This window comes from Biomphalaria glabrata, chromosome 15 (assembly GCF_947242115.1).
Source record: "Biomphalaria glabrata chromosome 15, xgBioGlab47.1, whole genome shotgun sequence".
Taxonomy (NCBI): Eukaryota; Metazoa; Mollusca; class Gastropoda; family Planorbidae; genus Biomphalaria; species Biomphalaria glabrata.
Genome location: NC_074725.1, coordinates 23054965 through 23069407, shown reverse-complemented (window position 1 = coordinate 23069407; position 14443 = coordinate 23054965). Strand labels below are relative to the sequence as shown.

The window sequence follows — 14443 nt, the reverse complement described above, 5'->3', positions numbered from 1 at the left end:
TAGACATACACATGTAAGCCTAGTGTAGGCCTAGTGTACTGTACGTGTGTAGTCGATGATACTACAAGACTACCCTGCATTTTTTTTCATTACGCGTTATGCAATAGTGTTTGCTTAATGTGCAGTGGTCAGACGAGGCATGGCTAGTCAAGCATGTTCTTTACACTAAAATAGTTAAACACCCTGCCAGCCCAGAAAGTAAATAGACTGATTTTAACAACCTGGCTATCAATATATAGGTCTGTGACGTAGGGTGTATCACTCATTTCGTAAGAAGGTATCGAAAGCAGCATGTAAAAGAGGATTCATCATTATTCTAGTACACAGGGGAGATATGATTTTATTTCTTAATGTTAAGAATCAAAGTGAGAGCCTAGTCGGATCATGTTTGTATTACATTTTGACTTACCCCTAAATTTAATGATGTAAAAGCGATGTCTAGATGTTGTAGGGTCGAAATAGTTTGTCAAAATTTCCGCGGCAATCATAAATACAATTAGATTGATTACAAAGGTACGTTCTGAAACAGTATCTCGTGAGAATGGGAATTTCAGATACGACCAGAGAGAATGACTTCTTCCAGATACAACGAATGAGATGTTGGTCATTCACCAACCTCTCTATCATACAACACTGATAATCCCCTTCCTTGCGACTATTAAAATTTAATCACATCCATTTTGCGTTGTCTTTGCTCCTTTAGCTATAGTGTCCAGTTACCCATAATTTAGTAAGGCCAGAAGACAAGCCTCGCTAGGGAGTCCTTTGTATTACTGCGACATACTGCTGCTGCTAACCTTGAAAAGTCTTTATGCAACGCCCGTGATTAACGGTTTTGACGACAAAAAAGAGTTAGAGAGACATTCCTACTTCCTTTGCACGAGCAATGTACACGGTACTCTAGAAGCTGCCATGAGATTATGATTCCTCTTCTCTGTTAGCTTGTCTGCTTAGTGTTGTGGACGTTTCCAAAAAAGTGACGCATTAAAATGCTTAATTTGTGTGTTTTTCAATGTTATAACTAATCTGTTTTCACTTAAAGATTGTAAGAAAAAAATATTATTTTTTTTATATAATGTTCCTCACGGGGCCACTTCCTGCTATGTACACTGCCAGTGTACATCTCACAGAATCGTTACTATATGGAATTTTTCAAAAATTCTTTTTGCAGTGTCTTAGTTTGACCAATAGAAATTGATATTTAATAGAAAATTTATATTTAATGCAGTAATAAAGTTTTGGCGGTTAATGGGATAAGCACTATCAAGATCAACTCAGATGCCATTTTGCCCTCACTGGCATAAATTAAAGTAGCTGGCATCTAATGGTCTCTGAAAGAGACAGTTGGAGAACTCTCACAAAGACTGCGGGACACACATGAGACCCAAAAGAAAGCCATTATTGAAGACAGGTGCAGAAGACAGAAAGAAAACTTAGCCAGTGAACAAAGTTTTGTCTGGACCAGATGGGGAAGACTATGTAGGTTTCAGTGACATTAGAATCTTATAATTTGTTATTAGGTCCTTGAGTTATGTCATAACATAATATGTTTACCTCTAAGACACCGTTATTTATTATATATATATTTATTTTTACATTTTAGTCACAATTTAGTATAGCTAATTAGCAGACCTAATATCACAAGGGAATTGAGTCTATAGACTTTATCAAAGCTAACAAACTTGAAAATGCCAAAATTATGACTGCGACCCAATGAAAAAAAATAGAAAAAAATGGAATTTATGATTACTACATAACTGATAAGCATATGATATGGGTTATGGGGGGCATATCTGATGTAACAGATATATATATATATATATCTGTTACATCCTCCTGCTTTAAGCTTGTCAAGAAGATCGCCTTTGGCATTCAATCGTCTCCCATGCAGGATAGCACATGGGAGACTGAATATGTGTCCGACCCAGCATAGCTGTTGAATGGTAATTAGTGATTCTAATTCTATTTCTAATTCTATCACCCAGAGCAAGGTCAAGACAATGGCAATGATTTTAGGTGCATTGGATGATCAAGTTATTTTAATTTGGGATATATACCATACGTAAATTAGCATGATCAACTGTAACAAAGTATAAGTTATTCAATTTTTTTTTTTATTCTAGATATATTCACAATTAGAGAGACTCGGTGGCTGAGCGGTAAAGCGCTTGGCTTCTAAACCGAGAGGTCCCAGGTTTAAATCCTGAAGAAGACTGGGATTTTTAATTTTTGGATCTTTAGGACGCCTCAGAGTTCTAATGGGTACATGACATTAGTTGGGGAATAGTAAAGGAGGTTGGTCATAGTGCTGGCCACATGACACCCTCAATGATCATGGGCCACAGAAACATATTCCCTTTACATCATCTGCCCTACAGATCGCAAGGTCTGAAAGGGAAGCTACTTACTTACTATGTTAAGAAACAAAATAGTTAAAAAGTTTATAAGTGACAATTGTAGTACAGAAATCAAAACAATGATGCTGTAGGAACAGGTCTCAAAGAATAATCAATAAAATTTTCAACTAAAATGGATATGGCTATAAAAAATTTATTAAGAACTTAACTAATCTACTTAGTACAAAACAAAATCAAGTTTTTGTTACAAACAGTTTGTTTTGTTGCAAAAACTTTTTTTTTTAATCAATCTGAAACATAAAATAAATGCAGTCACATATGTTACACGCTGAATAGCAAAAGTAACTTTAATTTATTTATTAATACAAAAACTATCAAGACAAAAATATACATCAATTTATCTATTAATAGCAAATCTTTAAAAAAAAACTAACAAATTTTCACATTAATTTAACAAAACAATTAACATTAATTTAATTTTTTTTAAATAACAAAAATAATTTTTTTATTCTTATTACTACACATTTTATACTTTGGTGCTCCTTTAAAAAATAAATTTATTTTTTATGCTTATGTATAAACTATAATTACATCAAATTTGTTATAATTCAGTACTTGCACTAGTGTTATATAAGTAAATGCCCATCAAAAGAGTTACAGACAACTTAACAAAGGACTCAAAATAACACGCTGGAATGTTTCTATGACATCAATAAGTGGACTATAAGGAGTTCAATAAGTGGAGGTAATTTTTGAGAAGTTCTGGAACCTCTGAAACATCATTGTAGTCTGTAACTTTAAAAGTGCTTCCGTTGTCAGCTCCCCTTATCATTGCAGACAATACTGTAAGATAAAACATATGTTCTTAATGTTGAGTAAAATATGTATTTAATAATAAGTTTATGTAAAACTATCACCTTATTTACATACTTACCGCCCATCACCTCTGCAGTGGTATGGGCAGACGATAGATCTTTAGTTGTCTGGTGTCTTACAACAGGTTTCCATATTTTCTTTTTTATAAGCTATCCAACATTAATCATTATACAGGCTAAACTCTACATTCTACATGCTAAACTTTACACTCTACAGACTATACTTAACACTCTACATGCTAAACTCTACAATCTACAGGCTAAACTCTACAATCTATATAAAATCTACATTCTACAAGCTTAACTCTACACTCTACATGCCAAACATTGCATTCTACAGGCTAAACTCTACAGTCTACAGACTAAACTCTACAGTCTAAACTCTGCAATCTACAGGATAAACTCTACACAGTAAACTTTTGTAACAGTTTTGATTATATTGATAATCTTTTTAAGGATACCATAATGACAAGGTACATTCCAGAGTGGTTTGATTCATGCTTTTTAATGCCTCTTTCACCAAATTGATTAGCTCCATACCAGAGACTGTTCCACTAAGAAACCTAAGATAGGTCTGGTTCATCCCTCAATAAAAGTTAAGAAAGCTTATGCAGATTCCTCAATTATTTCAAAAATGACTTGGTCAAAATCTTCCTGATATAAAAAACGTGCAATACCACAGTAACTATTGCAGTTGCTCAGATCAACTTAAATTGTACAAATACAGTCAATTTGGTTTTCAGGACTACCATGTGTTTTGTATACTTTTGTACGACTACCTCCAATAACAAAGCTATTTAATTAAAGCTTATATTTAGCAATGTTTCCATTTTCATTTAACTCTCCAAAAGCCTGGGTGCCCATGATCCACATGTACCTACAGTTATCTCTTCTAATTTTTGCATTGATATTTTAAATAACAGTAACATGTGAGTGTGCTCTAGAGATCCTTTGCAATCTAATATAATCCATTATCTTCTACCTCCTAACCATCCTTTTTTGGGAGCATAACATTGAAAGAGATTTAGCTGTTGTCTCTGCTTATTAACTCTAAAGTTGCTGTAATTATTCTGTGCTCACAAACACCTCATGTCATTAGTGCTTTTCATGGTTAAGCAAAAAGGAAAAAAAGGCCCATTACTGGTATGTTTTTTATCATCTCAGCTGACCTCTGCATTGATTCACTGCTTCATTCATGGTCATTACAATCCTTTAAGCTTTCATCACTATACTTCATGATTCTTTGGATATTACAGTCTTCTGCTCTCAGGACACATGCCTGACCCTCCTCCTTTATCCTGACCAACGAGTTCTAGGCAGACTTCTCCAAAAGAAGTATCTGCTAAAATACTTTTAAAATAACACCGAAAAATAATTCTTTTAAAATGAAGTATGACATTACAGGCATCTCATTGTTAACATTTTTTTTTAAAGTATAAAATATTCATCAACTACTCTGCCAAAATTAAGACTAATAAAGCCTAAACTAGAAGATAAAGAAAATAAAACTTTTTGTCTCTCACATTTTCCTTGTTGTGGACGGTATAAACAGAAAACTGGTTTCTTCATGGCTACTGCCCTACCAATTTCATAGCCAACCCCTAGAGATGGTTGAGTCACTTCTGCAATCACACCTAAAAGTAAAGACATATGGTGAACTTTATTAAATATATTTCTGAAAAAATGATGAACTATGATGAATTTCATGACACCAAGGATTGTGTTATCACCATAATGCACAGTCCATGGCTTTCACCAAAAACTTATTTGACTCACAGCCTGTGACCAAACATCCCTTAGAAGTATGGCCCCACTTACTTCAAGGTTCCTTACAGAGGCAATAATATATTTGCGGAGAGTGAGTAGCAGAACTGATAGGGGGAATAAAAGGCCTAATAATAGGGTAAAAATGGTTTAAATATATTATTTGAGTTTTAATTCTTATCTTGTCTTATAAAATACAGATGTTACTTAAAAAAAAAAGAAAAAGAAGATGATTAAATCCTATGCTTGTCCCTATGTCAACCAAGTCATGAATGTTAATCAATGACTTAAACTCTGCCAAGTCGTTGGTTTTCCTGGCTGATTCAGCAACCTTCTCCATGCTTTAATAGCACTAAGGAAGAAGGAGTGTTTGCAGAAATTTATCCTAGCAAATGAAACAAGAAATGTGTCTTTAACTTTGTGTCTTTCTAATATTTTATCAGGCTTTGTTTTTGTATTGAAGATTATGGTTCAGTGTTTTATGTATAATTGCTACTTTACTTTTAGTCATCTATCCTGAAGAATCTCTAAATTTAATGATTTTACTAAGGGTGTGAACTTATGCTTTGTTTTATTTTTTAATAATTTCAACAACAATACCCTAATAATAATATTTCACATAGTAAATAATAATCAACTTACAATTGCACTTTTCCAACATAGATACATCTCTATCATGTATAGATATTTCATCAAGAACAGGAGCTGTAAATACATTAAATTACATTCTAATAATAAGTAATTAAATAAATAAAATAAAATTATTATATGAAATCAATACAATAATTCAATAAAATAAAAATAGCGAAAATTTAATTAAAAAAATCGAATGAAATACAATTTAATAAAATTATAAAAAATAAATCAAATATAATGAGCCCGGGGGTCCCAGGTTCGAATCCTGCTAAAGACTGAGATTTTAAATTTTGGAATCTTTCGGACGCTCCGAGTCCACCCAGCTCTAATGGGTACCTGACATTAGTTGGGGAAAAGTAAAGGCGGTTTGTCATAGTGCTGGCCTCATTAACGGTGGGCCACAGAAATAGATGACCTTTACATCATCTTCCCTATAGATCCCAAGGTCTGAATTGGAAACTTTACTTTAATGAGCTAAAAAATAAATGAGACAAATTAAATTAAATTTACAAAATTAAATTAAACATAACAAAAATAATAAAACATAAATATATTGATTTATAAATATGTATAAATATATAGATTGACTGCTTCATAAGATGAGGACTTACCTACTTCACAGTCAACTGTTTTATCACCCACAAATTCTGTCAGTACTTGGCCATATTGTTTAAGATTTTCAATGATCTTGTAATAAATATCAATGTCGTTTCTCCCTCCCCTCATACTGCCAGCAAAGTAAATTTTCAAATCTGAACTCATGACCTTTGGATAAAGTTAAACATTGTTAGTTAGGGGCAATCTTTTTTTAATATATTTAAATAGCTCAGCTGACATTGCATTGGCTTAAATTTGTGCACCAATAGGCTTTTGTCATTAAAAAACAACATATTTTATTTAAATACTTCCACTATGTATTAGTGTGTAAATAGTATTTAAAGGATGACATGTGGAAAAGTAGTGAGCCTCATATATTGGACATTGATTTGCAATGTTGAGGTTGTTGGTATATGTTTATTTTGACCAGAATTTTTTCATCCTTCAGTAACAATGGCCTCATTATGACGATTCCCACCAACACATTTTTTCATTTTCAATTGGAACAAACTCCAACCTTATATAAAGTTCCCCTTTCAGACCTTGCAATCTATAGTGTAGATGTTGTTAAGGTCATCTGTTTCTTTGGCCAACGATTAATGAGCAGTGTGTTATGTGGCCCGCACAATGACCAACCGCTTTACTTTCCCCAACTTAAGTCAGGTAACCATTAGAGTTGGGTAGACTCAGGGGCGCCCCAAAAATCCTGAAATTCAAAATCCCAGTCTTCACGAGATTCGAATCCAGGACCCCAGGTTTGGAAGCCAAAAACATTTAACCACTCAGCCACTGTGCCCCCTCACATTTTTATATGATCATAAACAATAAAGGAAAAGTTGGTCTAGTTAAATGATAAGTAGTATAAGGTTAAAATTTTGACTTTTCATGTCCACCCTAAGTTAGAGTAAGGGGAAACTAAATTGCATAACCTGATCAATAAAACAATTCTCATTATCTGAGCCCTTCACAGAATTATGGGTTTAAAACCTCACAGTAATTTGCTGTTAAAAAAAAAAAAAAAAAAAAAAATTTTTTTTGGGGGGGGGGGGAGTGAATAAGAGGCAGCCTGGAAATTCGGGAGAGAATTATTTTTTAAATATCAAAAGCTGATGGTGAGCTAAAATATTTCATAGCATTTAGTTCACAATGTAAACCTGTCAACACTAAAAATTACAAATCATCACCAAATATCACTCTGCCGATCTGTTTCCATGTTTATAAGTATATTTTACTACCTCCAGTTGAAGTAACTCTGTTATCCCTTTCTGTTTTGTAATTTATGTAGGTAGGGGGTGCAGGGTTTGTATCTGGACCATTTAGACAACAGTCAAGAGAGCATACATCTGGTACTTTTCTACAAGAACATTCAGTAATGAAATAATGGAAAATTTTAACTGAGCAGATCTACATCTATTGTTAGCAATCCCTTTTACTTAGCCATGGAAGAGTTACTGAAAACAATAGATAAAAAGTCAATGCAATGAAGATGGAATTGTACATTGACTATGTATCAATCAGTTTAGCTCTGTAAGATACAAGGAATCATATTATTTGAAGATAGTTAGTGCCATATCCCTTATAATATAATCCTGAATATAGACTTTTATGATTTGTTTAGGTCATTAGTCTTTTCTTCCAGCTTCTTAACCCTCTATCTTGACCTTTTATCTTTCTCTAATATTCCTAAATTATGTTACATCATGTTAAGCATCAGGGATCTAGTCTATCTCAAAAGTGCTGAAATTCCTTGAGATTCAATCTACAGGGCTAACACCACCCATCAAGCAGGGTGTGGGTTTTCATCATGCTCTGGCTACAATAAAAAAAAATAGAAATGGAAAAGTGGTTTGAGTGCTGGGACAAGTCCCAAAAAGCCAGCGGAGTCTTGGGGCGCATGAGGCACCCTGATCACACTTCCTTGTGTGGCCAGGTCTGAGCAAGCTATCATAGCACAGTGCCTGTCCTGTTAGCTCATATTTCTCATAACTATGTCCAAATTTTGACTCACGCAGTCACAGTGTGTCTCATATTCTTTTTGACTGCCCCAGACTTGCTAACCTCTGTCTCAAGAGGTCTGGGAAACCACAATTTCTTGACCTGTAAGGCTGTATAGTACCATGTATACATGCACTACGCAAAACAGCAGGGTTTCTGTCCAGGGCTTTTGTTTAAATTAGGGTATGCTAGTTAAGTCATAAACTTAAACTTAAGTAGTTTAAATTTTAATTGAGTTTTTGCAATTAGCAGCAATTTATTTATAGATTTCTAAATCTAGAGGATTTGATTTCAGAAATTGAGCCTCTCAATTTGTGTCTCAACTCGAGTGACTCAAACTCAACCAGATCCCGTTAGATCATACTTGGTTTAGATCTAGACTAGATTTGAAGTTAGATCTAGATTTTGTTAAATTACCGAGTTAGGTTCAATGCTATTCTAAAAAGCTGTGAGTGGCAACAATGTTTATCCAAGATTTAAATGCGTGACAGTTTGTAGCAGTTTAGGTTATTAGCAGTACAGATGACAATTTAATGCTCAAAATACGGCCCGCGAGCCACAACCAGCCTGAGACGTATATTATTCCATCCGGCCCCCCGAAACGTAGGTATAAAGTGGAAAAAATCCACTCTCCACCAGGAGAGAAAAAAAGTTTGAAAAAAATATCTTTCCCTACGTTAGGCTCTCAATTTTGTTCTTTTCATGGACTGGTGTCGATAAAAAACAACATATTTGTTTTATAAAGAACGAAACATTTAACAGCTTTATGAAACTAATCACATAAATAAATAAGGATGCATTCTTAATTGCTAGGTTACACCTAAAGTGGAGGATTGATGAGAATATTTATCGAAAAGAGCTGTTTTCCTCTATAGTCTATGTCAAGAAAATGAGCTGGCTGTGAGACTATCTACAAAGCAATGAAGCCATTTTCCGACGGCGAATGCGTAAAAAAAGTGCTGCTAGCAGTAATGTAAGAAATGAATCCTGAAAAGAAAAATACCGTTGAAGCTGTTAACCTTTATCAAGATAATTACAATGCGATTAAAAGATATATGGGTAAATATCTCCGTTCAAAGCTAAGCAGATTTCGATTTTTTTTTCTATTGCCGCTGACGAGTCTACCAACATATCTGATAGACCTATGGCTAAAAATCTTGGTATTTATTCGTCTTGTAGTAGGCCTTTTTTTAACACATATGATTTTTAAAGAGCGATGGCCTAGCTAGCTTCAACAAGAGAAATTCGATATCAACAGTTTTGACGTGAGAAAGACGAATAGAATCGCGTCGCGTCAGCAGCAACGTATTCAGCTGCTTTCTTAAATTAACGTTTTATATACGATCGATATCTTGTTGCAGACGCTTCTCGCAAAAACAATGTAAAAGGTTTTATTTAGAAAATGAAATATTTGAAATATGAAATTTATGCATTTTAATGTTTGAACAACTTCAACAGTTTTTCCCTTGAAAAATAAATGACCGCACATTCACGCACCCTGTGCTCTTGACAGCACGTCGGGCTTATGGTTGAGAAACGCTGACCTAAACTATTATTAAGTTGACAGTAATACTATATCATATTGACAAATCCCAATTGTAAACAAAGGATTAAGACTTCTTTGTTGATCCTATTAGGAAATGTGCAAGAACATGTAAATCCACACACACACACATGCACACGGGCACATACACACACACAATCAGAAACGCTCGACACACTAAGAACTCCCCTTAGTGACTAGAACACAAATATGTCTTGAACTTGTTCACATTCCCCAGTCGACGGGTAGCGCTGATGTAGTCCCACAGAGAAAGAAACAAATAAATTTTGTAGGATTCATTTCTTGGCTTTTGGACAGAAGTCTCCCACTTTGAGAAAACTTTGTGGTAGCTTTCCTTAGGGTATCAAATGTGTTTCATGCAAACTTTGTCCTTTTTAGAAGCCATTAGTTTCCAGCTGTTTTCCTCTATAGTCAATGCCAATGGTGGCGAACTGAAGCCTAAGTCAGTCACCTCCTGTAAGATCGCCTGGTATGATCGTCTTTGGCATAGAGTCATCCCTCAAACGACTTAGCCTAAGTGTTCTACCTAGCGCAGCTGTTCAACAATAAGTTCTACACACTGTCTCCACTAGTGGCCAGCAGAACTTATTTTTCAGTAAAGTAGTCTTGACAGCGTATTGCAGGTATCTTAGGTGGAAACTTTCACGGAGCCTTAGATTCTTTCTATAGAGCAGTCAGTTTGAAGAGCTATATAAAAGTGCTGCGAAAACTTCTGTATAAATATGTGACAATATTGTGATTTGTGTAGATCTCCATACGCTTGAACTTCGCTAATGACAGTTTGTATATCTTGATGGGATTGCACGCAGTAAATAGCAATAACTTCGATTAGGAATACTAAGGATGAGTACACTATTTCTCATGGCTATGCAAACCCAATTTCGACCTAAATATTTTTCCACATCTAATGCAGACAAAGTCGTTGTTCGTCAGGGGGGTCTGTTTAAGTTTCCTTTCGTCTTCTGTGCCTGTTTTCTACAAATCTGGGCCTCAAAATGTGTGACCCGCGGCAATCGCGAGAGCTCTCCATTTGTCTCTTTTAGAGGCAAACTGTTGCTGTTGGTACGGCGTACTAGCACCTTTTTCAATGTGAGGAAAAAATTATTACTTTTCTTTCTGTATTTTAACTTTTATTATTAATGTGAGCAGGTCAGGCAGGCGCGAGTGGGAGAAGACCTATTCTTACTGCTCAACATTAAAAATTTACCTAACAGTAGGCAGATGTTAGCGCTACTGGGTGGGCTCAATCTGTGCACCTCGGTATGGTGACCAAGGGGCTAGAGTCACCTAAGTAACCAGACAACTAACTATACTAACTTGACTAAATGAAAACAAGATAACAAACTTTAGTTTACGATAAAACAAAAAGAAACTTTATTTACATACAAAAAAAATCGATAATAAAATATAATATATACACTAACTTGACTAATCACTACTATTGAACCCATCAACTAACTAAAACCCTCTAAATCTACACCACTACAAACACTAACAAACTAACCAAACCAACTATCTAACTAAATCACTACAACTACTACCCTAGACCTAGATCGACAAACAAACTACAATAAACTAGTCTAGATCTACAATATCCTACTACTACAACCATAACACTACAGAAACAAAATAACACTAGCTTCCCTAGAATTAGATCTATAATAGATCTACAGAAACAATAACAAAACTATCAATAGCAGAAACAAAATAACGCTAGATTCTAGATCTACAGCAAGAATAACAATACTAGATCTATCAATAGCTGTTATAAGCAGCAGCTATTTCAGCAGAGTAATTGCAGCAGCTAAAAGCAGTAATATTCAGCAGCTAAAAGCAGCAGTTACAATAGCAGGCCGTCCCAGGTACAGGAATAAAAATATAATTAGACGACAGACCACAAAGATCTTCAGCAGTCACACAGACAGATATGGTACTGACCACTGGTCAAATGTACACGCAACTGTTTTTTGACATCATGTAGTACATCACTGTTATACTATCCACTAACCTATCTAAATATGCGGAAGTACAATTATAAAATCTGACACTAACCTATAAAAATAAAATATATAAAAATAGCTCTAACCTATACAACAAAAATACATTTAAAAAATAGCTAAAATTGCATATAAAACTAACTCTGGGAGCGCAAGCTCACATTAATTTATTAATAGTTAAAAGTTAGGCAATTCATCACTGAGTACCGGCAGTTATTTTTTTAAAGCACTGACAGAGTCTATGTAATTGCGCATGAATTTAAAATAATTATTGAAAGAATATGCTGAGACCCGATCTCTATAACAGACTCCTAAAATCTGTCTTAACAATCTTTGTTGAGTCCTTTTCGATTTCAGCAGATGACTATTCACTGCACTTTATTAATGGAGCCCAGCCACTGGTAGAAATTTCTAACCTATCTTGGCTACGCTCTTGTCAAAATCATCTGTTGGGGGATTTTCAACTAAACAATCTTTGGAGTCTTTTTCACAAATTCAAAACCCCTTTCGCTACGCTCATAGAATTTGGTGACTATAGTTTGCTTTAGAATAATATTTAAACGAGAGGTTTTCAACCTCAAAACTCTCTGTAGGTGGATTTTGAATTCAAAACCATCTGAAGGGGTTTAAAACTTTAATGGAGGAGGGTTTTAAACACAAAACCCCTCTTGGCTACGCTCATAGAATCTGGTGACTTATGTATGATTTAGTCTTATATTGAGGAGGGAGTTTTATCGTAAATTTCGGAGGGGGTTTTAAAATCAAAAGTTTTCTTATCTTTATATGCTCTTAGAATTTGGGGACTGTCGTTTGCATTATTTTTATTTTTTATTATAGAAGAGGGGGATTTAATTGCAAACCCCCCTGGTATGGGGTTTCAAACTCAAAACCCCCTTGGCTGTGCTGGGGTAAGTGATGGTTCAGTTTTAAAATCTCTCCTAAAATAAACAAAATGGAAGCAAAAATCAGTTACTAAATTTCGACACCCCCCCCCCTCCGGCGGATTTCATTTCGGTGTGGGGGTGAATCGCCCCCGGCTACGCCCAGCATTGAACATTTGAAGTACCACCAGTTGCACTTACAGGCACCATACTTCGAAATATGTCAAAAATGAGTAAAGGCAAAGGAGAGATTACTTTGTAAAATTGAATTCAAAGTATTTCATTATAGCTTCCCCTAAACTGAAATTGTTACGATTAGTTCCCTTTACTGTTTGTAGTTAAAATGGCGACAGTGTGTAACAAAATACTTCCGCTATTTCAACTTAGAATGGTTCTTTTGCAATAAGGATTTTATAGATCTACATAGAAAATCGCGAATATAGATCTAGATCTATATAGATCTAGTTGAAAATGACAGAAAGAAGATTTGCCGGTGTTCTTCAGGGCAAAGGAAAGGCCGCATTAATGAGAGAATCGGTTTCTCAGGCTTTGAGGGAGAGTGCCATTCAGGTAAACAACAAATTAAAAATTAATAAAAAATAATGAAAGTTGAAAGTATTGCCACATGATTGCCAGTATTGGTTAAATGATATCTTAGAATATCTAGACTAGACTGTCACTAGACACTCGACTTAACAAGAGTCTAGATTTAGATCTATTCTTAATTTTAATTTCCAGGTTAGGCACTAAATTTGACTAACACTCAACCAACAAAATGCTAAAAGTAAAACTAAAAGAAAAGGTAATTAGGTAATCATGATAGATAAAGGGCCACTAAAAGTAAACTAAAGTGTAAAAGCAGAGTGTAGTGCAATTAGATCTAATAAAAGTATTTTAAAATTTATATTTTTACATTATAACTTGATTTAGGTGCTAGACCAAGCGAGGCTGTGAAGTTTATTTATATTATAAATTATTTTAAAAAGTTAAGGAACATACTAAATTTTTAAAGCATAAATTTCTTTTTAAAAAATCTACTTCATAATGCTTATATTGAGTTAAGTTAAATATAAACAAAAAAAGACATTAAGTCACATTACAAAGCAAAGTCATTCAAAGTGTGATTCATTGGCTATTAAAGGTTTTGATCCGACCTTTGTCTCATTATTCACAAAATTTTGACTATATTTCTTTAGAAAAGAGATTCTGTGGACTTATATTACAAAGCTGTCAGTCTGGTAAAAAGTTTGTACTTTATGTTATTTCTCCTCACACCCATTCTAATATCAAGGTGAAACTTAGCACAATTATTAATTGACATCTAGACAAAACCAAAACATGAATCAATAAAACAAATGAAGCAGTTAGTCAATTAATTATTTGTAATTAATTATATTGTTTGATATTAAATAAGGCAAATAAATTCTACATTACTGAGAGATATGGTTTTAAATGAGCAGTTATTTCCCTTTGATAAGCTTTGTTTTTTTTTTTTAATAAAAAAAAAAGGATTTTAAAAATATTTTTCTTGTTTTTATTTATAAAGTTGTGACTGTGTCTAAGAGATTTAGTGAACTTTTGCTTTAGTCCTAATGCTTTGACAGTGTCCTAGTGACCTTAAGGTAAAGTCCTTTTGATGTATAAGGATGATGGTGTGAAGTTCATCTGTTTCTGTGGCCAACATAGAATCTTAGAAAGCCTGAAATTTTTATTATCTTTTTAGACTTAAAACAACAAAATTATTTTATAGCTTAATTATTTGATGATGAAATCTAAA

At 34.1% G+C, this 14443-nt stretch overlaps 2 protein-coding genes across 18 annotated transcripts in view; one reads left to right on the top strand and one right to left on the bottom strand.

The window, feature by feature from the left end:
* Window positions 1-2534: 2534 nt before the first annotated feature.
* On the bottom strand, window positions 2535-8798 carry LOC106066502 (putative 2'-deoxynucleoside 5'-phosphate N-hydrolase 1). 2 transcript variants are annotated; one of them, XM_013225558.2, is made up of 5 exons: window positions 8642-8798; window positions 6244-6397; window positions 5639-5701; window positions 4756-4866; window positions 2535-3200 (listed from the first exon to the last, which is right to left on the bottom strand). In XM_013225558.2, exons 2-5 carry the CDS (start codon window positions 6392-6394, stop codon window positions 3079-3081), a joined length of 447 nt encoding a protein of 148 aa, XP_013081012.2. In that variant the 5' UTR covers window positions 6395-6397; window positions 8642-8798; the 3' UTR covers window positions 2535-3078. The 2 variants fall into 2 exon arrangements, with proteins under 2 accessions (XP_013081012.2, XP_055869253.1); XM_056013278.1 differs by lacking the exon at window positions 8642-8798 and adding an exon at window positions 8238-8377.
* Window positions 8799-12998: 4200 nt separating this feature from the next.
* LOC106066480 (dedicator of cytokinesis protein 9-like) overlaps window positions 12999-14443 on the top strand; it is an 80758-nt gene continuing 79313 nt past the window's right edge. For all 16 annotated transcript variants that reach the window (XM_056012609.1, XM_056012612.1, XM_056012610.1 and 13 more), the window contains exon 1: window positions 12999-13236. In XM_056012609.1, the coding sequence (XP_055868584.1) occupies window positions 13138-13236 (99 nt within the window). In that variant the 5' untranslated portion in view covers window positions 12999-13137. The remainder of the gene's footprint in view (window positions 13237-14443) is intronic.